The sequence below is a fragment of the Mustela putorius genome, unplaced genomic scaffold (assembly GCF_011764305.1).
Source record: "Mustela putorius furo isolate JIRA1106 unplaced genomic scaffold, ASM1176430v1.1 tig00000139_pilon_pilon_pilon, whole genome shotgun sequence".
Classification (NCBI taxonomy): Eukaryota; Metazoa; Chordata; class Mammalia; order Carnivora; family Mustelidae; genus Mustela; species Mustela putorius.
Window position 1 is genome coordinate 261,525 of NW_025421293.1, and position 27,790 is coordinate 289,314.

The following is a 27,790-nucleotide window of genomic DNA, read 5'->3' on the forward strand; positions in this document are numbered from 1 at the left end:
CCGGCCGGGGGAGGGGTCGCGGCGGCGGTGGCGGCGGCGGGAGCGTCAGCGGCAGCCCGGGTGGTGGGAGCCCAGGCGCCAGAGCAAGATGGCGGCGCGAGTACTGCACGCTCGCGGAGCGGCCTCGGCCGGCGGTCTCCTGCGGCGGGCCGCGCCCTGCAGCCTCCAGCCCCCGCTCCGGTGAGCAGCGCCGCCCTCTCCGGGAGCGGCCGGGGAGTGGCCGCCGCGGGGCGGAGGGCGCGGGGTCCCCCGGCCCGCTCCGGCCCGGCAGCGCTTGCTCGGGCCGGGCCGCGGGGGCTGCGTGGCCGGTGGGGCCGAGGCCGCGGTGGGCCAGGCCGGCGCGGACGGGAGCCTCGGCAGAGTCGGAGCGCGGTCGGGGCGCGCCGGGCTCAAGGTCACGGCGGGGACGGCGCTCCGTGCCCAGGCCACATCCGCGCGCCGTGCGGGCCCGGCCTGCGGGACCTTGACCCGGCGCGACCCGAGCGGTGGCCGAGGGCGCGCGCGCGGAGGCGCCAGGCCCTGGCGTCGCCGGCGGCTGCTCGCAAGCGCGGGGCCGCGGGGTCTGCGTCCGCCGACCGGCGGCGGGGCGGGGCTGCTGCTCGCCCCTGAGGCGGTGAGCAGGGCTTCGGTAGCTCGTGGTCGGGGCGCGCGGAGTGGCGGGGCGTCCGACCAGCGCGGACAGGCTGGCTTGCGGGGAAGCGGAGGTGGCGCGGCGACGGGCGTTACGGGTCGCCTTCGGGAGCGGGCTCTGGGTTCCAGTAGGAACTTCTCCCCGCGCGCTGGGTCCCCTACTGGGTTTCCCGAACCATCCCCTCGTCTCCGTGTCCTGCTTCCGTGGTCAAGACCCAGGCTCTGGCTGGCGCAGATTTGCTCTCGTTTTCCTCCCGCCGGAGGATCCAGACGTGGTCTGCTGGGGCTGGGTGCTGAGTCTCCGCCGCTTGCGGAGGGGCGCCCGTTGTCAGACTTACTCCGGGCCGGAGAGGTCCCTTAATCCAGCCCCAGACGCGCTCTGCGGTGTCGGGGTCTGTTTTACGCGTGAGAGGGAGCCTCAGAGCGCGGGACACGTCCAGCTAGAAAAGGCGTTTGAGCTCAGGGTTATCAGGCGTTCCTAGGACTGAAGCCCAACTTGGGTCTCCAGGTTCGATGTGTATCTTTCCGAGTTCGTCGACAGAGCAGTCTCCCTTTATTCTGTTATTGAGCATCTGCTGTGTCTTGTTTTTTGTTATTTTTTCCCCTACACAGGGGATACGAAACTGAAATTCATATTTTCTCCTTTCCAACAAAGACAGCTGAGGCTGAAAGGTGTTCCCCCAACATAGTCATCTAAAGTACCCAGAGTCAGCTTGTCTGCCCAGTACCCCCACGCCCTGCTGGAACCAAATGCGCTCGAAACTGAAGCCCAACCTGTTGACTCTTGGATTATTCTCACAGGCCTCTGTATCTTTTGACTTCCTTAACTGTAGGAGTTCTTTAGGACTACGTCTAGACCCAACTAATACACTAATTCTACAAATATTGAATGTATATATCTTTGAAACCTTGCGGAGCTCAATGTAATAGCCGTGGTCACTATCCCCAGGAAGCCATGGCAGACGTATAAAAACCTACATCAGGTTTAAACCTTAAAGGTTGAGGTAGGTAGTATGAGAGAATATCAGGGACCCTACCCCATGAAATCATGGAAGGCCCTCCAAGAAGGTGCGATTAAGCTGAGACCTAAAGGGTCAGTGTGCAGGAAAGCCCTGACTGGGAAGGAGCAAGGCATACCAGGAAACTCCAGAAAAGTCTAGGAGGATGGAAAATAAAGAGTGAAGGGAAGACAGGCCGGAAGACAGGTGGCAAGGAGCAGGAGCCCCATAATTTCAGGCCTTGCAAGCCATTTTGGAGAGTTTGGATTTTTTACTGAGAGCCATGGAAGACATTTAAAGGTATACATTCTAGTGTGACATGATCTGATCTATGTCATACCAGTCTGATTTTGGAAAGGAAACAGAATCAAGGGCTCATAGTGGTGCCATTTACTGAAAGTCACTTGTTCTATAAGCATATGAGTGAGTGAGTGCCCACCATGTGCCAGGCGCTGTTGGGAAATGTCAGTGAATAAAGTTGTGGCCATTTGGGAGCTTGCACCTAATTCGGAGAAGGAAGAACAGGTACAAGGTCGGAAGAGGGGAATCCAGAGCACTTTTGGAGTTGAGATGGTTGTGAGCTATTCAAATGGAAGGGCATTTGGCCCACTTGACCTGTTTGACTCCTCAAAGGAGATGTCTGGACTATAGGTTACATTTGGGAGTTATTGGTATATAGAAATGCCAAATGTTGGTAGATCTATGGGCTTCATTATACTGTTTTGCATTTAATTGAAAATTTTCTTAATAAAATATTTTTTAAAACCACAGGAATGGATGAGATTGTTTGAAGAGTGTGGATAGAGAAGGGGCTAAAAAAACGGGCCCTAAGGCATGCCAGCATTGGTAGGCCAAAGTGTGGAAAGAGCCCAAATGTCCATCAAATGATGAATGGGTAAAGATTATATATGTATTTGTATATAGTGGAATATTACTCAGGCATCAAAAAGAATAAAATCCTGCCATTTACAAGAATGTGGGTAGAACTAGAGGGTATTGTGCTAAGCAAATAAGTCAGAGAAAGACAAATGATTTCACTCCTATGTGGAATTTAAGGCAAAACAGATGAACATAGGGGAAAGAAAGGAAAAATAAAATGACATAAAAATAGAGAGGCAAACCGTAAGAGAATCAAATATGGAGAACATATAGGTCTGGGGGCTGGACTAGATGGGTGATGGATATTAAGGAGGGCACTTGTTGGGATGAGCACTGGGTATTACAGGTAATCAATAAAGTCTGTTCCTGAAACCAGTACCATACTATATGTTAGCTAATTTGAATTTAAATTAAAAAGAAAATTCACATGCTAGATATAAGAAGAAGAAGGGAGACTGGGAAGGGGCAGCCAGTGACGTCCCTGTTTGTGGCAGTGCCCAAGGGGAGGTATTTCAAGAAGGTGGTGGGCAGCTGTGCCAGATGCTGCTAAAAAGGTAAGATGAAGAAAACTGGATTTGCCGACAGGAGTCTGAGTGACCTTGTGAGAGGGGTTTCAGAGGGGAAGGAGGAAGCCTTCCCCGGAGATTTATTTGCCAGCACCTCCCAGCTCTGTGCAGTGCCTGGAGTTCCAGTGGCTTAGCGGACATTGCACTAGTGTCTTACGGGTGCTTGAGATGCTTTTGTGCCCAGAATTCAACTCCTCTTCCTCCAACAGAACCTGCTTGTCCTCCCAGGTTCTCTCTCCACTAATGGTACATCTTCCGTGTGGTGGCCCCAGGTCCACCCCTTCTGCTTCCCAGCTAGCCAGCTGCCAGATATGTCAGTTCTGCCTCCGGAATGTCTTGACTCTACCTTCTCTCTCACCATACCCCTACCTCAACTCTTGGTAACACTTGTCCGGAGTCCTGTGAAAAGTAAGGATTTGAACCTGTTGGTGAAGGGGACAACTAAAGAATTCTGAGTAGAACGTTCTCCTGTTGGAAAGGCAGATGCTTAACGACTGAGCCACCCGGGCACCCCTCTGTGTAGTTTTCTTTTAAAAAATGAAGAGTTAGGGGCTAGTTCTCTGCAGACTGGTTTATTGGGGTGGCGGAGGGTTTGCTGGTCAGGAGGGGCACGTACGGCTGCGCTCCCCCAAGACTGTTCCGCGGACCCGGCCCTTCAGCCTCCTCAGCCGCGTTCGCGGGCTCCTGGCTTTGGCAGGTGCGGTTCTGCCTCCTCTCCTGGGCATCGGCCTCATCTTTCCAGTCTCCAGCGCAGCAAGGGCTTCCTCGGAGAAGGGGTTCACGTCTCCCCCAGCCGCTGGGAGTCCCTTTCCTCCGACCCCGCGCTGTCCCCGGCACTACCTGACGCGCCTGTCCGGGAGCTCACCTCCCGCTAGGCCGTCATCATGGTTGTCCGCGTGCTGCCACCAGCGGACAGCTCTGCGAGGTCACGGCCGGGCGTGTTCCTCTCGACAGCCTCACGGGCACGGGGCTTGGCCCACGCGGGCACCAGGTGTAGACGCCCGCGCGCGGAGGGCTGCCGCGTCCTGGGGTCTCAGAGTCGCGTGCAGTTCCTCGTGTGGTTTGCTCCATCCGAAGTGCGACGCGGTCTGCCCACGCGGTCGGGACCCGCGTCTTCTGCTTTCCGGCTCAGGAGTATCTCTTGAAGGTGACCTTCCCTTCGTGCCTGCTGCTGTGGTCGGAACCCAGGACCGGCTGTCGGCCCGTCCCAGGAGTACTCGGTTCCTCCCGTGTCGCTGGCGTGCGGGGCACGGCTGCCGGCGGAAAACCCAGCAGCCACGCGCCCTGCTGTTGGGGTCGCCGTCCGCCCGCCGCCGCGCCGCGGCCAGGCTGCTTCCCTCAGACCGGCTAGCGCGGCACCGCGGGCGGGATGACGGCGGGATGACCGCGGCGGACAGCCGAGGTGCGCGGGAAACCTAGCCCCGCCCCCTTGCCCGCCCCTCCCCTCCGCCGCGCTGAACTTCTGCTGTTGCCCAGATGCGCCCTACGGGGTCACCACACCATGCCCCTGGGTCTGTGTTCCCTGTGACTCGAATTGCCACCCGCCTTGTCCACCAGTCTGTGTTGTCTCCCAAGACCGAACCAGAATGTCTCTGCAGGAGTTCCTCTCCTCACACGCCAGACCAGTGGTTCCTTCCCTTGAGCGCACACAGTGCACATGCATGTATGTGCGTCTGTGTGTGTAAGTCTGTAGTGTCAGAGACCGTGTGTGTGTGTGTGTGTGTGTAAGTCTGTAGTATCAGGAGACCGTGTGTGTGTGAGTGTGTAAGTCTGTAGTTTGTGAGACCGTGTGTGTATATGTAAGTCTGTAGTATCTTGGACCGTGTGTGTGTGTGTGTGTGTAAGTCTGTAGTATTGGGACCGTGTGTGTGTAAGTCTGTAGTATCAGAGACCGTGTGTGTGTGAGTGTGTAAGTCTGTAGTATCAGAGACCGTGTGTGTGTGAGTGTGTAAGTCTGTAGTTTGTGAGACCGTGTGTGTATATGTAAGTCTGTAGTATCTTGGACCGTGTGTGTGTGTGTGTGTGTGTGTGTGTGTGTAAGTCTGTAGTATCTGGGACCACTCCGGGTGTGAGACTGAACAGGCGAAGCGTCTGGTTCATCTTTATACCCACAGAGCCTGGCACATAGTGCTTATTTTCTTTTAAGATTTATTTCTTTGTTTTAGAAAACATGCAGGGGGGAGAGGGAGAGAGAGTCTCCAGCAGACTCTGCACTGAGTGGAGCCCACCACGGGGCTCAGTCTCACCTGCAATCATGACCTGAGGCAAAACCAAGAGTCGGGCACGAAGCCTGCCCCACCGGGGCACTCCTCGGCTCCTCATGCTGACTCTATTTAAAGTCTGCTGTGCTGTGGGGCGCCTGGCTGGCTCAGCTGGTAGGCCTGCAACTCCTGATCTCTCTAGCCCCCTCAGTGGGTATAAAGAGTACTTAAAAATAAGATCTTTGGGAAAATACAATAAAAATAAAGTCTAATGTTTTATAGAATGATCTGCCCTCCCACCCACACTCTGTAAAGTGCCACACAACATACATGTGGTGGTGATCGTGTTTGTCATTCTCAAAAAAGAACCCCGGCTCGGATCTTATCACCCTGACAGCTGTTGGCATGGCTGCTTTCTGCTGTGTTCCCTGATTCAGCTTGGACAGCTAGATGGACTGGGTGCATGAGTCAGCTTTGGCCACCTGACGCAGAAAAGATTTCAGTGTTCCACCATCCGCTGGGGGTAATGCTGGACTGGACTCTATTTTATTTGTCAAGACAATTGCTACCCAAGTCGATAAGCAAACACCGCTTGCGTTCTTGTGTGTGTCCCATGACTATTTCTTAGGCTCATTCGTAGATTACAGAGTGTTTCCATACACTTTACCTCATTTTACCCACCTTAAAGTGAATCCCTTTGGTGTTAGTAAAACCTGGGAAAATGCTCAACTGGTGAGATGAATGTTCGGGAGGCATCCCACGTAAGTGAGAGTTCTTTGAACTTTATAGTTAGGTCTGGGTTCATATTTTCATTTTGCCACGTCTTAGCTCATGTCATGTAACCTCTCTGAGACAAGCCTTAAAATGTGATAATATCTACCTTGCTAGGCTGTACGGGGACTGAAAGAGATGACATAGACGGGCTACCTAACTCAGTGCCTAACAGGAAGTATATATTTATTAATTTGTAATCCCCTTAAATTCTAAAGAGGAGGGAAAATAAATTACTTCAGGGTCTTTCCCCTTCCAAATTTAGTTTGCCAATATACCTATGTGCCTTTCGTATAAAAGACTCTCTAAATGGGCACTTTTATAGCTAATTTTAAGTACAATAATATATATGGAAAATTTGCCAAATAGTCCAGAAGACTATACATGAAAAGAAAAAACTCCCACCCCACATCCAGTAACCTTCCCCAGGTATCACTACTATTAACAATTCGCTCTGTGTATTTATGGTACAGTTCTATATCTGCTTTTCCCACATAATTTACTTTCAGAAATACCAGGTTATCAGTGCATGTAGATTTGCTTCATTCTTTTTCATGATTGCTTCTATTATGGTTTTGGATATTGCAAATTTATTTCACCGGTCCCTGTTAATGGATACTTAAATTGCCTATACCAGGAAAAAAACTGGAAATAAGGTACTAATAAATGTTATAAAGAATTAAATGTCATAAAAATTAAATATCTGTATGTACACATGATGATGCATGCCTGTGCATTTCTGGAATTAAATACTGTTAGAAGTGGTTGCTTTGGTAAATATTTGTTATTTTAAATGAAATTCCCTAATGCTGATATTTTTATAAATCTGCATTGGACCCCTTTCTTCATTATTCATAACAGTTATTCCTAAGGTCTTAAAATCTATTTAACCACCACCCCCCAAAATTTTTCAATACAGTTTCTGTCTAGTGAACTTAAAATCTAAAATAAAGAAAAAACAGGAATTATATAGTCCTATTAAAAAAATCTTGGGGCTCTGGGCGGCTCAGTGATCGTCTGCCTTCAGCTCAGGTCATGACCCCAGGGTCCTGGGATCGAGTCCTACCCCAGGCTCCTTGCTCGGTGGGGAGCCTGCTTCTTCCTCTGCCTGCTGATCCTCATGCTTGCTCGGTCGCTCTCTCGACAAATAAATAAATCTTATTTACAAAAAATTGATTTTATATGACTGAATAATTTTTGTGCGCATGTGTGTCTGTTACAATATGTGCATATACATAGACCACCTCTCTTTATCCATTCATGTGTCAGTGGACTTAGGACTTAGGTTGCTTCCTCATCTTGGGTGTTTTAAATAATGCAGCCATGGGACGCCTGGGTGGCTCAGTTGGTTAAGCAGCTGCCTTCGGCTCAGGTCATGATCCCAGCGTCCTGGGATCGAGTCCTGCATCGGGCTCCTTGCTCCTTGGGGAGCCTGATTCTCCCTCTGACTCTGCCTTCCACTCTGTCTGCCTGTGCTTGCTCTCGCTCGCTCTCTCTCTGACCAAAAAAAAAAAAAAAATAATGCAGCCGTGAACATAGGGGTGCATATATCTTTTCTGAGCTGAAGGCAAACAGTTAACTGACTGAGCCACTCAGACACCCCAATATAATTTTTTCAAAGAAAGAATTTATTTCATTTTCCCTGTATATCTTCACACTTATTTATTGTGGTAGAGTGTATGTAACATAAAATTGCCGCTTTAATCATATTTAAGTGTACAGTTCAGCAGTAACACTGAGTAGATTCACACTGTTGTGCATTACCACCTCCAACTCCAGAACTTTTTCACCTTCCCAAACTCTGTTCCAATTAAACAATAACTCCTCATTCTCCTCCTTCCTCAACTTCTAGCCACCACTCTACGAGTTTCTTTCTCTATGAACTTGACTACTCTAGGTTACCATATGTATTTTTTCTATGTCAGAAATTGCATTAGAGGAGAGAAAGACACATAGCAGAAATGGCAAAGATAAACATGAACTCTGTGAAAAGATGTTCAACATCACAAATCATCAGGGAAATGCAAATCAAAACCACCATGAGATTTTTCCTTACACCTGTCAAAATGGCTAGTATCGAAAGGACAGGAAATAACAAGTATTGGCAAGGATGTGGAGGAAAGGGAACCATCTTACGCTGATGGTGCAAATATTAATTGGTTTGAGCCATTGTGGAAAACAATATGGAAGGTTCACGAAACATTGAAAATAGAAATGCCAAGGGGAATAGGAGGTGCAAGGCTTGCAGTTATGGAATGAACAAATCACAAGGATGAAGTGTACAGTATAAGGAATTTATGTGGAAAACGAAAAGAAATAACACAGTCTAGTAATTCCACTACTGGGTATTTAACCAAAGAAAATGAAAAAACTAAATTAAAAAGATACGTGCACCCATATGTTTATTGCATTATTATTTACCATAGCCAAGGTACGGAAGCAACCAAAATGTTTATCAATAGATGGATGGATAAAGAAGATATGCTACATATAGATACACACATATATATACACCCACACATAATACACAATGGAATATTATTCAGCCATAAAAAAAAGAATGAGATCATGTGACAACATGGGTGGAACTGAAGGGTATTGTGCTAAGTAAAATAAGTCAAAGACAAATACTGTACAATTTCACTTACATGTGGAATCTAAAAAACAAAACAAATGAACAAAAAAACAAACTCTTAACTATAGAGAACAAACTGGTGATTACCAGAGGGGAGGTGGGTAGAGGGAGGATGGGCAAAATAGGTGAAGCGGATTAAAAGGTACAAACTCCCAGGGGTGCCTGAGTGGCTCAGTTGAGTAAGCGTCCGATTTGGGCTCAAGTCGTGATCTCACGGTCATGAGATCAAGACCCATGTCAGGCTCTCCTTGGGGTTCTTTGTCTCCCTCTGTCCCTCTCCCCATATTCAGTATCTCTCTCTCTCTCTCTCTCTCAAATAAATGAGTAAAATCTAAAAAAGAAAAAAAAAGGTACAAACTTCCAGTTATAAAATAAGTCATGGAGATGAAAATTACAACGTAGAGAATATAGTCAATAATACTGTCGTAATGCTGAATGTTGACAGACGGTGTAGAATTGTTGAATCAATATGTTATATGCCTGAAACTAATACAACATTGTATGCTAACTATACTTAAAACTTTAGGGGTGCCTGGGTGGCTCAGTGGGTTAAAGCCTCTGCCTTTGGCTCAGGTCATGATCTCAGGGTCCTGGGATCAAGCCCTGCATTGGGCTGTCTGCTCAACAGGGAGCCTGCTTCCCCCTCTCTCTCTCTGCCTGCCTCTCTGCCTCCATGTAATCTCTCTCTCTCTCTCTCTGTCAAATAAATAAATAAATAGATAAATAATCTTTTAAAAAATAAAAACATTTTAAAAAGTTAAAACTCTCTTTTAAGGACCACAAGTTACATCTTTTACACTTTGCCATTTCGATTGCGTGCTATCAGAATGGAGAGTGGACATTTTGTGGTATCCCAGGTTCTTTTTTTTTTTTTTTCTTTTAAGATTCTACCTCTTTGACAGAGAGGCGGGTAGAGAGAGAGGGGGAAGCTGGCTCCTCGCTGAGCAGAGAGCTGGATGTGGGGCTTGATCCCAGAACCCTGAGATCACGACCCAAGCTGAAGGCAGAGGCTCAACGCACTGAGCCACCCACGCACCCTGGTATCCTAGGTTCTATAACAGTGCCTAGAATAGGTGCTCAAGGCATGTTTGCTGAATGGATTGATTTTATGAAAACGGTGTGCTATGTGACATTACCTGAAGATGCTGAAATCTTCATTCCGCTAATGAGACTCACATTTTTATGTTTGTTATTCCATAGGAGATTGACGTTCTCTAATAATAGACCTCGAGAAGACAGCTGGCTAAAATCCTTATTTGTCCGGAAAGTTGATCCAAGGAAAGATGCTCACTCTAATCTTCTAGCCAAAAAGGAAACAAGCAGTCTATACAAATTGCAGTGTGAGTGATAGGTTTGCTATCTTCATAGTTGACTTTTTTCCCTTTGTTCATAAGTTTATCGTTGAATTTTCTTTTGTTTCAGTTCACAATGTTAAACCGGAATGCCTAGAAGCATACAACAAAATTTGGTGTGTATACCAAACTATCCTTTACTTGGGGAAAATTAACAATTTGCATATTTGTTGGTTCAGCTAACCCTTGATAGCAGAGTCGGATCTTTGATCCCTCTTCTTGAAGCTGAATGTTCAGAGGCTCTTAAGTTGAGCTCTGTGTGGGACTGCCAAGGGCATTTTGGTTTTAAGGACTCACACAGCTATCACGTAAGCTCTCAGACATTAGAATGTTCTAGACTCGTAGGTTGGAAGGAACTGTATAATGCCATCTAGTCCATCTACTCACCAGTGCTTGAGTCCTTTCTGCAGACCTTCCTGACTGGTGTGTTTAGGTACATTCATACATTCCATCTCTGGATAACTTGAGTGTTAGGAATTAGAACTGACATCCCCGTGATCTCCACTGGAAGATGGATCTTCCACTGGATCTTCCACCACATGGAAGTCCCATATATATTTGAATATAGCCACCATTTCTTCTCAAGTCTTCATTCACCAGGATTCAAGTCCCTTTGGCAGATTCTCATATGATAATGAGATGCATATGCTTTTACAGAATTTGTAAACTTTAAGACCAAAGAGAATTAAGTGCATTCATTCTTGATTAAGCTAACAAATTGTATTTTAATGATCAGTTATGAGCAAACATCATTAAAAAGCATTTTTTTACCTTTCACATCTGCTATTTTCATGAGAAAGCAAATAATTTTGTCACCAGAATCAGCATAATTTTTTGATGCAAAAACTTTTTGTTATTTTATTTGGGGAAGGATTCATGAAATAAAACATTAGCATAGTGTTTCTTGATCACCTCAGCACAGTTCTCTTTATTAAAAAATGTCCTAAAACAAAGCAGATGCATATTTCTAAATCTTCTTTCATAAAATGAAATTTCTTGTCCATGTTAGTATTTCCTTGGGTTATCCTTCCTGTCCTGTTTGTATCACTTCATCTCCTGTCTCGGATTTTCATTTCCTGTGTGTTCATATTTCCATTTGGATGTCTTCCTCTCCCTTCAAACTCAACATGTGGAATCACACGGCACTTCCTACCTCCCACATGTGTCACTCACCATGGTTTTAGTTAATCTTTTCCTTAGTTCTTTGCAACTGGTTGCTAAGAGCTATGCATTCTTCATTTGACATGCATTTTGGTTCTATTCCATTTCCTTCTCCATCTCCTTCTCCCAGCCTCTTGAGCCCCATTTCTAAGTAACCTCCTCGTTGAGTGCCTTCCTGGCCTCAAGGCTGTGCCTGTACCTTACCCCACACCCAATTCATTACTTAGAAGTTTATCAAATTAATCTCCCCGAGTTCTGCTTTCTCCTTCATCGAGTTTTTCTTTTCTCTGAAACTGTTTCCAGTATATAAAGATTTAACTCCTGCCTAGTTTTTAGAGGCCCCAGTGGTGAGGTCTGGCCAACCCAGCTAGTTCTAGGTACAAGTACTACCTGCCTTACAGCCTTCATTTGTGTAAGGAAGGCCATGGCTTCCGAGAGCAGCTTTGGAGTCCCCAGCAAAGAAGATACCACTCCGTATTGGTGAAAACCCTAGGCCTCGCCGTCAGGCCCCAGCCCCTGTCTCGACACCACATTGGTCATCTCTACAGATTTTCTTCTACACTGGCTCTCATTTGGGGTTGTTCATGTTGTGACAAAAAAGGAGATCCGTTTCCAGTAGTTATATATAATCCATCTTTCCCCACCCTTGATTTCCATCAGTCCAGTGTTATTTCTAACGTAAGTCTTTTTTGACCTGTACAATGATCACACCATGTGTATTTTTTGAAGGATGACATTTTGGGTTTTCATTTGGCTCGACAGAAGAGCATTCTGGGCTTTTCTCTGTTAACTGCATGTACACTCAGTTGTGGTGCCTCAGCCTCTGGCAGTGACCACTAACTTTCACTCAGTGTCAGCAAATAGTTCGAACAGGTTCCATTTCCAAGCCTTGATACCCTTTTGCATTTATTGTTGAATCTGTATTGTATTTTTTCATCACAGTTTTTCTATTCAGAACATGTGCATGTTTTAGCTTTTATTTTTGGATGGCACAGTCATGTCTCTTCCTTTTGCCTTGCTCTGGCTATTAAAATCTGTACGATAGGAAGGTTTCCATGGAGCCAAGCTCTGGCACCTCTGTTAAATTAATAGACTGTCATAACCATCATGGCTTTGCCGCTAGTCTGTACAGTCACTGGTAATGATGCAAAATGGGATTGTATGATACTTCCTAAATCCCATCAACTGGTTGAATCGAGTAGAACCTAGTTATGCTCCACGCTGTATCTTTAATTTGGTTTCTGATTCCCTCGGGGACTGTTAGAGCTGGGTTGCTTCCAGGCTATTGGGTTCCAGCTCTGTCTTCCTCCTCCCTCCTTAGAGCCAACTTGTTCTCTGCCCCGGCCACCTCTACCTGCTCGGGCCGCTTCTGTTGTCCCCTGTCTTAAACATCACTTCCTTCTCTTATTTCTTCTGTGCTCTTTTTCTATTCCTGTTTCTCTCCTTCCTATCTTGGGAACTAGCAGAACTTAGCTCTTAGAAACTTCACCATTCCTAAGTACTTCATTTTCTTTTTCCTGAAATAGCAAATGGTAGACCCATGTAGTTCCTGGAATGCTGGGACCTTTGGCTCTTCCTTATCCATTTTTATCACTGCAGTTGTTTCCAGCTGTTCTAGGTAGTTGGACTACGGAAACCTGAGTCTCTGATAAGGGGGATGATAGAGTAGAACGTAGCTAAAAGGGTAATTCTAAACACAGGTTTATCATAAATGTATTGTGATGTTAGTTGTCAGAACAGAGTAGACGGCTTCTCCCTGTTGCTGATCATGTGTCCACCTGGTATGATCTTGTCAGTTGTGTAATTAGTGTTGCTGTTTCTTCTCTTTAAGTCAAGAGGTGTTGCCAAAGATTCATGAAGATAAGCATTACCCTTGTACTCTGGTGGGGACCTGGAACACGTGGTATGGCGAGCAGGATCAAGCTGGTAGGAAGCAGACGTCTTTGGAATAAACGCTTGTTCCCTATGCCTTTCCTGTCAATGACTTAACTAATATTTAATTTAATACTTGTCTTTATAATCAAAGCTCTCCAAGTCTGTCTAGTTTTATGTTTAAAATAGTTTCTCCAGTAATTGATTTCAAAAAACTACTTTTTTTTCTTTAAATTTGAATCCATTATTGAATATTTATGGTGTCACTCGTATGCAGCACAGCCCATTATAGTTTCGTGTCGTGTTAACGTGTGTGTGGAGACTGTTTTCAAGGGAAGAGTTTAATGAAACCCTAAATGTATGTTCTCTTTTAAAATATATTTCAGTGCACCTCTGGAGGTATGAAGGAGGCTACCCAGCCCTCACAGAGGTCATGAGTAAACTCAGAGAAAATCGGGTATGATTTTGAAAAATGTTTATTTATTCAGACTAATGATAAATGATAGTATAGAATTAAATGACTCTTTTCTGTCCTCAGTTTTTAACATTAATAAACTTTTTTTTTTAAAGATTTTATTTATTTGACAGACAGAAATCACAAGTAGACGGAGAGGCGGGCAGAGAGAGAGAGAGAGAGGGAAACAGGCTCCCTGCTGAGCAGAGAGCCCAATGCGGGACTCGATCCCAGGACCCTGAAATCATGACCCGAGCCGAAGGCAGCAGCTTAACCCACTGAGCCACCCAGGCGCCCCAATAAACTTTTTTGTAGTAAAAGTTTTATTGTTTGGATTCTTGAAGCTGTACTGGAACTAATTAACAGGCTATAATACTATTAACATAACAGTTCTTACTATAGAAGTCGGCTATGCTTTGAAACTGGTGAGCCGGTACTTCGACGCCAGCAAGTCAGCATGGTAGACACAGTGAGCCGTGGGTTACCTAACACACAGCTGCTTTGGGAAGCGACTTCCCTCCCCTTCCTATCCCTTCAGTGATAGGTGCAGGTCGATGAAGAGAATTTGAACAGCCACACACTACTGGAAAGAAAACCTTTTGTGTAGATTCCCAGTCCAAACCTAAGTGGCTTTTGGACCATCTGGTATTCTGTAATCCTATGTCACTTCTATTGATATGTTGTCAGTCACTGTCAGGAGAACTTAAAACTGTAGGAATTGAATTTGCTTACACTCTTACCTGAGTACTTGAGATGGCCATGTAGTTGGTCATCTAACTCTGGACACTTTTGAGAGTGAAAGTGAGTGCTTATAATTTTTATGCTGGCTCAACAAGCTGTAAACCAGGGCTGTCTCGGGCCACCTGGGACCCTTTTTATGGTAGCTTTCTATCATGGGAGGAATATAAATGATACTAACGTGGGTTTCTATGTAACTATCAGAGGATATCATGAGCACATTTTTTGTTTCCCTCAAAGGAATTTGTGGAATTCCGCAAGGCAAGAAGCAACATGCTTCTCTCTAGGAAGAATCAGCTGCTGTTGGAGTTCAGTTTCTGGAATGAGCCTGTGCCACGGTCAGGACCTAATATATATGAACTCAGATCTTACCAGCTCCGAGTGAGTACTGAAATACGGGTAACAGCCCTCATTCTTCTGTGAGGAGGCGTGAGCACCCCTTAGTGCCAAAAACAAAACTTGAGTTGACATTTTGTGATGTTTGTTTGGCATAATATTTTGATTGGTTTGTCTTCTCTGCTGTCCAGTCCTTCTCCTCTTTCCTTTTTTATCTTCTTTTCTCATATTCTTTCTCTTCTGCCATGCTCTTTTGTTTTTTATAATCTTATGTATAATGTTTATTATTTGACATTTTTCCATCTAGCATAGCGGTTTTTAAGAGGAAAGACCTTAAATGCAGGACTAGCTGCAATTTATAGCATCTGCTGTAATTGAACTAGAGCCACTAATAAATGTGGCCCCGCTGAATAAGTCACACAGCACTGTTAAGAGTCGAAGGGAATATTTTGTAAGCCTTTCATGGTGCTTCCCCACTGAGCACTACTAGAAAGAAAGCCCCAGATAGCAACATGGCAATATTGTTAAAAGGAGTACATATCAGTAGTAGATCTTAGTAGTCTAATACTCACCATTATACTGGAAAATATAGTGATTCAGTAAATTGAATTTTTTTTTAAATTTCACAATAAAGTCTGAATGGGTGCCAACAATTTAATCATGAGTTCAGTACATCTGGAGAATGGACCTAGCTATGATTTTGATAACCATAATTGGATGCTTTACTGTAAATACTGCCTTCTTACTTGAAATAGAACATTACTTCCACTATGGGATAGATATGAGCATGGTAAATAATATTAATTTGTTACATTTTTAACATTATACTGCATGTTATTAAAAGCTATTTTTAAGTTAGTTTTGTCATTTGATATTTTTTATACTACTATTTCCATATGTATTCACAGAACTAACAAACCAAAATCCAAATCTCTTTTCAGCCAGGAACTATGATAGAATGGGGCAATTACTGGTGAGTATATTACCAAATGGTGAGTTTGTAATCTTACTAATAGATTATTTTAGGTTATAGAGTTAATTCCAGAAATAAAATCTGGGTATAAAGCCATGAGTTGATACTAGACTGTTTTATTTGATGTTTCTGTTATGAAATTTTTTTGAACATACACACAACTAGAGGGAATAACCCCATGAATCTCCCCACCTTCCATGCCCGTGACTTAGCTTCCGTAGTTACCAACACCTGGCCAGTCTTGCTTAGGTCTGACTCTCCCAACCCAGACTATTTGAAGGTAAATCCTGAATAACGTGTTATATATATATATATATATATATATATATATATATATATATACACATACACACACACATATATATATTTTTTTTAAATAAACCCCCCCTGTTGCATTAGGTTATTTCATATTCTTCTTGGATATTACTTTTTTTGAAATGTCTTTGTCACACACACAACACCACAATAACACAGTTGCTTGTTGTTTTTTTCCTTCATTTAAGTAACAAAGTACCAGTTTTTCCGCAAACTGATCTATACATTCACAACAATCCCAGTCAGAACCCCAGCAAGGCTTCAGAAATGCAAAGGACCCAGGACAGCTAAAACAACCTTAAAAAGAAGAACAAAGCTGGAGGACTCACACTTCTCAATTTCAGAACTGACTACAGAGCTAGAGTATTCAAGACCGTGTGGTACTAGCATAAGAACAGGCATGCAAATCAATGGAACAGAAGTGCAAGTTCAGAAGGAAACTCACATACATGACTTCATTAGCTTTCAGTCCATGCACCAAGTCATTTCAGTGGGGACAGATAGCCTTTCAACAAAGGGTGCTGAAATAACTGAATATCTTTGCAATAGGATAAATTTAGAGCCCTGTCTCACATATATACCAAAATTAACCATAACACAGGAGAGAATCTTTGTGATCTAGGGTTAAGCAAAGATTTCTTAGATGTAACTCCAAAACCACAGGGCACACAAGAAAATGATAAATTATAACTCATCAGAATTAAAAACTTTTATAATTCAAAGGGCATCATTTTAAAATTAAAAGGCAAGTAAGTCATAGACGGGGAGAAAATTTTACCAATCATACCTGATAGAGGACTTGTATCCACATATATAAAAAAAATCCTACAACTCAATAATAAGAAGACAAATAACCCAGTTAAAAATGGACAGAATTTGAATAGACAGTTCTCTAAATATCCACAAACAGCCAAAAGATGTTCAGCATCATTAATCATAAGAGAAATGCAAATCAAAACCACAATAAGATACCATCTCACACCCTCTCTGAAGGCCATTATCAAAAGAACGGGAAATAACAAGTGTTGGTGAAGATACAGAGAAATTGGGACTTTGTACATTGTCAGTAAGAATGTAAAATGTTGCAGCCACTAGGAAAAAACAGTACAACAGCTCTTCAAAACACTAAAAATAGAATTATCATATGATCTAGCAACCCTCCTTCTGGGTATGTAATCAAAAGAATTCAAAGCAGCATTTCAAGAAGGTATTTTCACATTCCTGTTCATTACAACATTAGTCACAGTAGCCCAGAGGTGGAAGCAACCCAGATATCCATTGACACATGAATGGATAAAGAAAATCTTATATATACACATAAAGGAATATTATGCAGCCTTCTAAAGAAGGAAATTCTGCCATGTGCTCTAATATGATGAGCGTTGAGGACATTAAGCCAGTCATAAAAGGACAAATACTATATGATTCCGCTATTATGAGTATCTAAAGTAGCCAAAATCACAGTAACAGAAAATGAATAGTTGCCAGGGTCCTGGTGAAGGGAACTTGGTATTTAGTGGGTATCGAGTTCAATTTTGCACGATGAAGAAGTTCCGGAGATCTCTTGCCCAACAATGTGAATGTACTTGACAGTCCTGAACTGTGAAGTGACTGAGATAAGTTTAATGTTACGTGTTTTTAATGATACAATAAATTAATAGTAAAAAATAATAATCATAAAATAAATGTTAAAAAATGTTTTTCAGTGGGCAAAGGATTTGAATAGACATTTCATCAAAGGAGATGTATAAATAAATGCTAATAAGCACATGAAAAGTGCCCAGCCCTCTCAGTTGTTAGGGAAATGCAAAGTAACACCACAAGAGATGAGACTCCACACATGTTCAGAGTGCTGTGGCTAAACGGACAGATAGTAACAAATGTTGGTGAGGTTGGGAATGCTTTGGGGCCCTCATACATTGCTGGGGAGAATGTTAAATGGTGCAGGCACTTGGGAAAATAAGCAGTTACTCAAAATGTTACACGTGGAATTACAATATGGCCCAGCAGTTCTGTTCGAAGAGAATGAAAGCATGCATCCTTATAGATTCATATCCGTGATCATAGATAGCATTTCTCATAATAACCAAGTAGTGCAAACAACCTAAATGCCCATCAGCAGAGGAACGGATAAACAAGCCGTGGTGGTCCGTGTGGGGGTCTACTCAGCAATGAAAAGGAGTGAACCATGGATAAGTGCTCGAAGTCCACATGTATGGAATGTCCAGAAACGTCTAATCTATAGAGACGGAAGGATGAGTGATTTCTTTTGGCTGGAGGTGGGAACAGAAAATGTTGCAGATGGGCACAAGGGATCCTAGCTTAAGTGATGATTGCACAAGGCTGTAAGTTTACTTTTTTTTTAAAAAGTACTATACATCTAATTTAATTTTATAGGTTATAAAATATACCTCAGTGAAGCTGCTAATGACACGCCTCGCTAAAGAGAATTTATACCATGAATCCAAGGGTAATTCACAATAAGGAAATTGATAGATACAACACAGTCAAGTGTGTAATTGGTGTGTGGCCTCTGCACCCCAGCCCGTTGCCTCCACGCCTCTGTTAGAGCACTTGTCAGCCCAGGAGCCGCTCCACTTTCCAGTCCCTGACACTGTCTACAAGGCCTGGCCCATCCTGGGCGGTTGGTAAACATTTAACAGACAGCAGAAACTCGTGGTTGCACATGAAGAAAAGGTTAATTGCCAAACCTGTGAACAACCTATGTGTCTGAGGGAAATGGATTGTAGTAAATTCGTGCTGTAGAATCCTACACGGTGGCGAATGTGAAACAGATTGGCAGATGCAGTAATATTGAAAAGCCAAGTTGAGGAGAAAGAGCTAGTTAGAGAATATGTACAATTTTAAAATGATCAAGAGAGTGATATAAACGAGTTCTATGAAAAAGATATAATTACTGTTCATGGATACACACATATGAAGTAGAAATATAGAACCGTGGACAGGAAGACGGTCTTCAAAGGAGAGGTAACTGCTTCCAAAAAGTGGTAACTAGTCCGGGGACGTGGGGGGGTGGGGGAAGAATGCAAAGGGAGCTTCCTCTGTTTCTGTGGTGGTCATTTCTGTTTGAAAAGATCTGAAATGTATGAAAATGTCAAGTATTGATGTTTTAAAAATCTAAGTGGCCAGAGTGTTTTAATGGGCACAAATTAACAGTATAAAAATCATCTTAGTACATGTTCAAAGGACATTTGGTAAGATTCAACACCAGTTTTATTTAAACACTAACTTCTAATAAGAGACACTTTAAAAATTAGGAATAGAGAATATTTTCTTAAAATCACGGGTTGGCAAGCTTTTCTGTAAAGGACCAGTTAGTAAATATTTTAGGGTTTGTGGACCATTCTGTGTCCAAAACAATTCACTCTGGTGTGGGATTTAGTCTGAGGATCTGTTTTGCCAGCCCTGGCCTGAACTATAAAACTCTCCATTTCTTCCATCTCTTTTTTTTTTTTTAAGATTTTATTTATTTACTTGAGAGAGAGACAGAGAGAGCATGAAGAGGGAGAAGGTCAGAGGGAGAAGCAGACTCCTGTGGAGCAGGATCCCAATGTGGGACTTGATCCTGGGACTCCAGGATCATGACCTGAGCCTAAGGCAGTAGCTCAACCAACCGAGCCATCCAGGCGCCCCATTTCTTCCATCTTAACAGCTATGTTAAACTGGATGGTGGAACATAAGAAGCTGGCTCAAGAGCATTATCACAAAACACCAACTTTTACCATCATTTTATATAGTTTTTTAAAATCCTATTGTGAGGAAAAAACAAATAGAAGTTATAATAATATAAAACCTCAGGAATTAAGAGGGATAGAAGAGTAGGTTATTGGCCATTAGTCAGACATTAACCCCTTGCCTTCCTTATCTTTAAATGAGAACCTGTGACTTTTTACTTACTTTCAGCTTAGACGTGTTCTTTTTTCAGCAATGAAATTTCTTGCTTTGAACTAAGATCTCTTCTAGCTCCAAAAAACAGGTCTGGATTTTTTTTTTTTTTAAGATTTTCTTTTAAGTAATCTCTATACCCAGCATGAGACTTGAACCCACAACCCAGAGATCGAGAGTCACATGCTCTATAGCCTGAGCCAGCAGGGGCCCCCGTGATTCTTATTTCTAATAAATCTTTTCTTCTTGGGTCATCAAAGGCTACATAAAGCAAGTTAGAAGTTTTTTTAATTTGAAAACTAAGACATACCTATTTAATTGGATACCACTATTAGAGGCACCGTTTTATTAAGGGATCATTTTTAGGGAGGGGCCTTATAAATGTAATAATTTAGTTGCCCGCAGAATAGGATCATTCATTAGTTCTGTTTTTGCACATTACTAATTAAGACTTGCCCGCCGTGGACTTCACAAAGAAGTGCTGAGATGATTCTTCAGTTAAGTATTTATAAAGCCAGTTCAGCGTTCAATTTATATTTTGGCACATAGGTAACTATTTAAGATGGTGATCTCTTCAGTACATGCTTCTGATTATTACCACGCTAAGGCAAGTATGTTTTCTTTGCCTCCTGTAACTGAATTAGAAAAATTCGTAATGGAATGAATAATGCTGAATATTTATAACGATCAATGAAAGACAGTTTTTCCCTCTAGAGCTAGAGTGCACATTAAAGTGATTTGCTTAATTTCAGTAATTTACCAATCAGATTTATAATTATTATAAAGCTGTTGATCACTTAATTCTGAATGTAAGGGTTAAAGAATTTAATATTATTTGGGAGTAACCCATGGGGGCACTAGCAAGAGATTCCTCCTTCACCACAGAAGAACCTGAAAGCGTGGGTCCCGCTCAGAGTGGAGCTCATGGGTATGAGAGTGGAGATGCACAGATCAGTCTGGAGGATTCTGGGTGTATCACTCCTGCCCTGGTTGCCCTTGCTGGGATCTGTACCCCACCACTGTCTCAAGATGTTCTAATTCAGTTGCTGTGAAGTTTACCTCCAGGACAAGAAAATGCTGGTCAAGCCAACTGAAATCTCTTGTCCCTCAAGAGTTCTGTCTCACTGTATATGTGAGTAGATTAGAATCCTTGTTCTTATGCCTCCAGCTCCTTTAAATTAATTAGAACAAATCCATCTTCCCAAGTCCTGTCAACTCTGGTACCTTGAGGTGACAGACTTCAGGCCCAAACCTGGACAGTGTTGCTGTAAATATACCGGGTGGTCTGTGGTGTGGGGCCCTGGAGACACCCCAGCTATTTTCCAGGTGACTTATGTATATCACTTCGGGCCACTTCCTTCATTTTCAAGTTTGATTCCTGAAAACTGCTTTTGGAAAACAAATTTTTAGAAAGATTTTCTTTATTTGAGAGAGAGAGAGCATGGAGGCACACACTCGATCTAGGGGAGGGGCAGAGGGAGAGAGAGCAGCAGACTCCCAGCTGAGTGTGGAGCCTGATGAGGGACTTGATCGCAGGACCCTGAGTCCATTTCAAGAGTGTGACGTTAACCGACTCAGCCACCCAGGTGCCCCTGTACATTTTTCTTAAAAACCATTTTAGGATTTCAGATGCATCACTACATAGATAAACAAAGTACTGTGCAAATATGACGGAAGGTGTTTAAGGAGCTGGGTTTTGCAGTAGGAAATCTTAAAAAGGAATGTTGAAGACAAGTGCCGGTTTTTAGCCAACTTAATCACAATTCCATGTCATGCACATGGACACATGTATATACATGTTCTTCCACAAATTAGGAATGCCATTTGGTAATTTTCCTGATGGTTTGTTCTGATAAAAAGAAAAAAAGGCAGGGGGGGTTGTTTCCATTTTTTATTGAAATATGGTCGACACACATGTTAAAGTAGTTTCTGGCATACAGCAGTGATTTGACAAGTCTGTACATTATGTTCTGCTTACCCCGAGTGTAGTTGCCGTCTGTCATCATAGGGCAACACCATGACAATACCACAAGGCAGCTTCCGTTCTGATAGTGACACTGGATTGCCAGGAAGCTCCACGTTCGTGGTTATTCAGTGTGTTTTCCAGAATTCCTGGGTCTGCAGCTGCTTTGAAGGTGTGCTCCCTTCATCTCTCTCTTAAACCCCATTCTCCAGGAGCAGTCCCTGTCTCCCTAAGACACAGTACCTTCGGCATCTTGAGTGTTCTAGCATCCACATTTCTCTAGCTTTCTCTCAGCATGTTCTTGGAGAAGCAGTTCTTTCTAAGTTGATGGGTCCTAACCTCGGCCAATTTTCTTGACTAATGTATTATCAAGCACTGATTTTAAGAGTCATTAATTACTGTCCACTTCTCCCCAAAATAACTGTTAAAGCTACAGAAAAGTACATTTGCACTTAGATATGTTATCCACATTAAAATAATTTTCAGTTGCATTTGGTAGCTAAAAACCACTTAGTCTTGATAGGGTACCACTTGCTCTGAGGGCGGAGAGAATCGGATTGTTCCAGCACACCTGGCTCAGCACCTGAGCGTTGTCATTCTTCCTCACAGGGCTCGTGCGATTCGCTTCAGACAGGACGGTAGTGAAGCGGTGGGAGGATTCTTCTCTCAGATTGGGCAGCTATACATGGTCCATCATCTTTGGGGTATGTAACTTTTTCCTTCATTTTTGTGTTACTAGGATTTCAGAGTTTGTTACCAAATAAGCTATACCAGGCGACACAGCACATCCCCCATCAGTAACTTTAAACACTGCAGCAAACTGAAACACAGAAAGTTAAGTGCTGGGCTGTCTAGAAGGAAAGAGGTCAGCAGTGAAAGGCCCGTAGACTTGGGGTGTGTTAGAGGCTGACATCAGAGTGGGGATCATGGTGAGAGGAGCAAGAGAAGTGAGCAGCCATGGGAGAGGGAAGATGATAAAGCTGCCATCCCTTTCTAGACACTTCCGTGGCTCCTCACGGATTATCCCACATTCAATCCAGAGAGGCAGGTCCCCACGTGCTCACTTACTGCCTGCCTTGTGTCTGAGACTGTCATTCTGGAGGCCCTTCTCCTGTCACCTTTTCCGTCACTGCTCACTTTGGTCTGGCCTCTCAGGGCCTGACTCAGATGTGCCCCCTCGCCCCCCAGTGACTGTCCCTCTCCTCCTGAGCCCCCAGAGCCTGATACCAGGTAGGTCGTCATTTGAGGCTATATGTCCCTGTCCCCCGATTGAACGGGAGCCAGGTCTGAGTAACAGCTTGGTCATTTGGGGCACATGTGTGTATGTTCATTAAAGTTAAAATGCCTGGGTGGTTTAGTCAGTTACCCGTCGGACTCTTGATCTCATCTCGGGTCTTAATCTCAGGGTGTGAGCTCAAGCCCTCCAAAGGCTGCACACTGGGTGTGGGGCCCACTTTTAAAAGAAATGAAAAGCATAACTCGTTTCTGGACCATATTCATTAACTGAGGCATTGGTTTGACCTGCCGCGTCCCACCAAGGGCGGCACCTGTCTGCCTGCTGTGTCAGAGCGGTGACGGGTCTCATGAGGGAAGAGCCAGTACGAGGGACATGCCACCAGGCCGTGTCTGTGATCGTGTCTTTTCTTAGGCAGTGCCTTTCTCTGCCTGCCTTTGTTGTCCCCAGTTAGTGTGCCAAATGTCCACTGCCTGCTCACTACTTTGTTGGAGAAAGTACTGAGACAGGCAGAATTGAATTTTCAGTTGCCTGCCTCCAAAACCTTGCCTCCCTGTGCCGTACTTCTTAGAGAACCACACTGACCCAGCCCCTCCAGCGTCATTCTCCTTCAACCTTACAGCCGTGTGCCACAGCGAGGTATATGCGACTCACAGATAAATAAATCAGCGAGAATCTGTAGCCGTTGAGTCACTGCACTAGGCTCAGACTTGAGCACGTCCAACTCCAAAGCAGATCTCTCCACAGCACGGCAACTCTTCCTCTGACCTGCACGCTTGGTGCGCTCCTTCCTCACCTCAACGCCTCGCTGCATCCATTTGCTCACCACCACCCCATCCGTTTGCTCACCACCACCGAGGGAGGGAGGCTCCCTCCCTCCGCAATACGTCCACGCTCAAGGGCCTCCCACCGTTAAAAGCCTCCCCAACAACAACAACACACAAAAAAAAACAGTAATAAAATAAAAGCCTCCCCAAATCCAAATGTGGATAGACTGATGAACAGATAAACAAAATGTGGTATGTACGTATTTATCCGTCTGGAGGGAGCAAAATGCCAGTCCATATGGCAACACAGATAACCCTTGAAAACATTAAATTCCCTTATACGAGGTGTCTAGAAGAGGCAAATTCATAGAGACAGTGCAGAGTAGAGGTTACCCGGGCCTGGGGGGCAGGGAGAATGGGGAGTTAGTGTTCAGTGGGTACAGTTTTAATTTGCGATGGTGAAAAGCTTTAGAGATGCACTGACACACCCCTGTCAAAATGCCTCAGAGGTATTTCCCTGGTGAGTGGTTGGAAGGAGGTTGCCTAGCCCGGGAATCGGGAATCAGAAATCAAGGCATCCGGATGAGATCCCTGAATTGTACCACGTGACACCGAAGACCTGATGCTTTTGACCCTCTTCTCTCTACCTGGAGGAGCTTTCTCTTCTGTTCCTGTCGATGACATTCTTTTCAACCAGGCTCAAGGAGCACCTGGTCAAATCACACCTCCCGCAGCTTTCCTCCCTGCTCTGTTCTCAAGGAGACCACCGTGTTCTTTGCCTTTACTAGTCTTTTTACCCTCCGCTGCAGTGAGCACATCGTTGTAGTGCTTTGGAAATGTTGAGCAAAATTGAATTGAATATTATTTATCTGTAGTGTGACAGTTTTGATTATGAATTTAACATGTTATTGAAGAAATTCACTTGGTTTGAAAGATAGGTCTTGGATCAACTAGACTGTCAAACTTAAGAGAGCTATTTTACTTCTCACAAGGCTTAAATGATTTTGCTCAGAGTAACCAGCTTATAGTGATCTCAGCTTAGTGTTAAATCCCCAAAGTGGTCTTTTTGAGAAAACTAGCCGAGCAGCTGACCCAGTACTTGACGGACATACTAGTGGAATACAGGACATTTTCTTTGGTTTAAGCCTTGCTTCTGTGTGGTTCTTTTTCAGCTTACAAGGATCTTCAGACCAGGGAAGATATACGGAATGCAGCGTGGCATAAACATGGCTGGGAAGAATTGGTATATTATACAGGTAATATTTTCATAAACATAAAACTTGTCATTCTTCTCATCTTAACTGTTTTATGTTCTTTCCCTTCAAGGCTAATATGTACTTTTTTTTTTTTAATAGTATATTGCTCTAGGATGGTGACTCATAAGGCTGGGGGGAATGGAGAATAGTCAGATTTTTCTTTAATGGAGAAGAGTCAGATTTTTCTTTAATGCCTTGTTTTCAATAAGGAACTTTCCTTCTTTCAAGTATGTGTGGGGGACGCCTGGCAGGCTCGGTCAGTGGAGTATGTGACTCTTGATCTCATAAAGTTGTGAGTTCAAGCCCCACTTTGGGTGTAGATATTATTTAAAAATAAAATCTTAGGGGCGCCTGGGTGGCTCAGTGGGTTAAAGCCTCTGCCTTCAGCTCAGGTCATGATCCCAGGGTCCTGGGATCGAGCCCCACATCCGGCTCTCTGCTCTGCGGGGAGCCTGCTTCCTCCTCTCTCTCTGCCTGCCTCTCTGCCTACTTGTGATCTCTGTCAAATAAATAAATAAAATCTTTTTAAAAAATAAAATAAAATCTTTTTTAAAAAGCAAGTATTGTCTGGTACAGTTTTCAGATCCTTGTATGTTATAAATTTTACATCATTCCCCCTTTTTTTGTACATTTGAATATTCTCTGAATATTTATTACACAATATTTTTCTGGGCTTTCCCTTTCTCATCAAAGTTATCTATTCCCAAAAACATTATAATTTAGTACAGCAATTAAAAGTAATTTTGAAAATTAATTTGACATTTTGCATGGATAGCCACATACATATATACTATGAAATCCTGGTGGCTTGATTTTTTATAAGAACAGTTGGGCTGAATACAACCCAGTAACGTGGACACAGGTTATAAGTACAAGTCATGTTGCATGTCAGGTAAGTGCCTAAGTCCATACACTACTAAGAAAATCAAAGAGTAATTTGTTCTAGAAAATAAGTGTTATCTTGTCTTTTGGTTCAAAACATCATGTAATTGTATTGGATGATTTGCTTATTCTTAAACGTTCATTAGTTCCAAGAGGCATAGTTTACTCAGCAGTGGGTTTCAGTGCTGTCTGTAGTTACAAGCAGTATTACTTCGTTTTATATAACTTTATTTAGCTCAGACTTCTCAGCCTTTTGAGAAAGCATCATTTTTCTTACAACAGGGACTTTCCTAAGTTTCTACAAATGAAACAGATCTCCAAACAGAATCTGCTTTAATTTTAAAAACATCTCCTGGGACATTAACTGGTCTACCCTTAGCCTATGTATTTATCTCCCTGAGATCAGTCCTTTGTTTTCCAGTCTGTTCTGATTCCAAGCAGCATGTCTTCTGAACATTCTCTGCAACCTGTTTGTTACTGTACATTTACCATAATCTGTTTAGAAAAGAACAAGCGTGGCGTCTGGGTGGCTCAGTGGGTTAAGCCGCTGCCTTCGGCTCAGGTCATGATCTCAGGGTCCTGGGATCAAGTCTCGCATCGGGCTCTCTGCTCAGCGGGGAGCCTGCTTCCTCCTCTCTCTCTGCCTTCCTCTCTGCCTACTTGTGATCTCTCTCTCTGTCGAATAAATAAAATCTTTAAAAAAAAAAAAAAGAAAGAAAAGAACAAGCGTAATAATCTTTATCCTTGTTTTCAGTCCCACTCATTCAGGAAATGGAATCCAGAATCATGATCCCACTGAAGACCTCACCCCTCCAGTAAACAGATTTTAGACGTGCCTACATAAATTTATGGGACAAGTATTTGTCATAAATTAATTTTAATTGTATATCAAGTGAAAAAACACTGAAGTGTAAACTGCTGTATATAGCTTATGAGACCTCTTTTCTTTTTAAAATTTACATAATCACAAGAAAGGAAACTATTACATTTTGACTGTAACAGTGGAAACATCCCTGTGTTTGTCGAATACACCTTATACTTCTAGCCACCCCTCTCCACCCTCTGGAAAAAGAGGGCCCAAATTAAAATTTGAATCCTCTCCAAATAGGAACATAACCATGAAAAAAAAGCTAGCAACCTCTTTATTAAAAGCAAATCTGTTTTATAATTACAGATTTTTTTAGACAAATTTCTTGTATCAGGAAGAAATATAAATTTTGTCATGTTACTCCAGCAGTTTTTCTGAGCCTCAGACTCAGAACAAATTAAGAGCATACCCAATACCTGAAAATGTTTTAATTCATTCTCCTTTTTAATCAGTTGGTGTAGTAAACGACATGTCATTACTAAGTGGTTGCTAAGGTACATACATTTAATCAGTAATTGTCTTCACAGAGTGTACTGTGATAGCTCTGTGTGAGAGGAAATAATGTCTTGAACCTGTGTATCATATGTGATTTTGAAATGAACATCTTGAAAAGCACTAATTTTTATTGGTAATATTTTTCTATAATAAAATGAGTAGCACTAGGAAAAGAGGTTTTATTTTGTAAACAATCATTTGTGACCTCAGACATTCTGTAGTTAATATTTTAGTAAGCTCACAGCAGATACTTCCAAGATCATATATGAGGGGTGGTGCATGTTGAGATTCAAGTTGGAATAAAGTGCATATTTTGTCGAGCTCTGTTTGATTTAGTTTTTCAATATAGTGTGCCTGTTTTGTGACTGTAATCACGTGAAAGTTCTGTTGAAGTGAAAAATTGTCTGACCCCCAAATTAAAGAACTTATGTATAAAATAAAGTGTGAATAAATCTCATAGCAAATGTCAAACTTTTACATGTGAATGGTTTTCTCCAAGAACCTAAAAAATCAATAAAATCCTCTTGATTTTCACATA

At 43.2% G+C, this 27,790-nt stretch overlaps 1 protein-coding gene across 2 annotated transcripts; it reads left to right on the forward strand.

Moving 5' to 3' along the window:
- On the forward strand, positions 1-27,790 carry NIPSNAP2 (nipsnap homolog 2). 2 transcript variants are annotated; one of them, XM_045074880.1, is made up of 10 exons: positions 4-180; positions 9,881-10,020; positions 10,103-10,148; positions 13,025-13,119; positions 13,452-13,522; positions 14,498-14,638; positions 15,535-15,566; positions 22,360-22,454; positions 24,924-25,007; positions 26,644-27,790. In XM_045074880.1, exons 1-10 carry the CDS (start codon positions 89-91, stop codon positions 26,706-26,708), a joined length of 861 nt encoding a protein of 286 aa, XP_044930815.1. In that variant the 5' UTR covers positions 4-88; the 3' UTR covers positions 26,709-27,790. The 2 variants fall into 2 exon arrangements, with proteins under 2 accessions (XP_044930816.1, XP_044930815.1); XM_045074881.1 differs by lacking the exons at positions 10,103-10,148; positions 13,452-13,522 and having other exon boundaries at positions 1-180.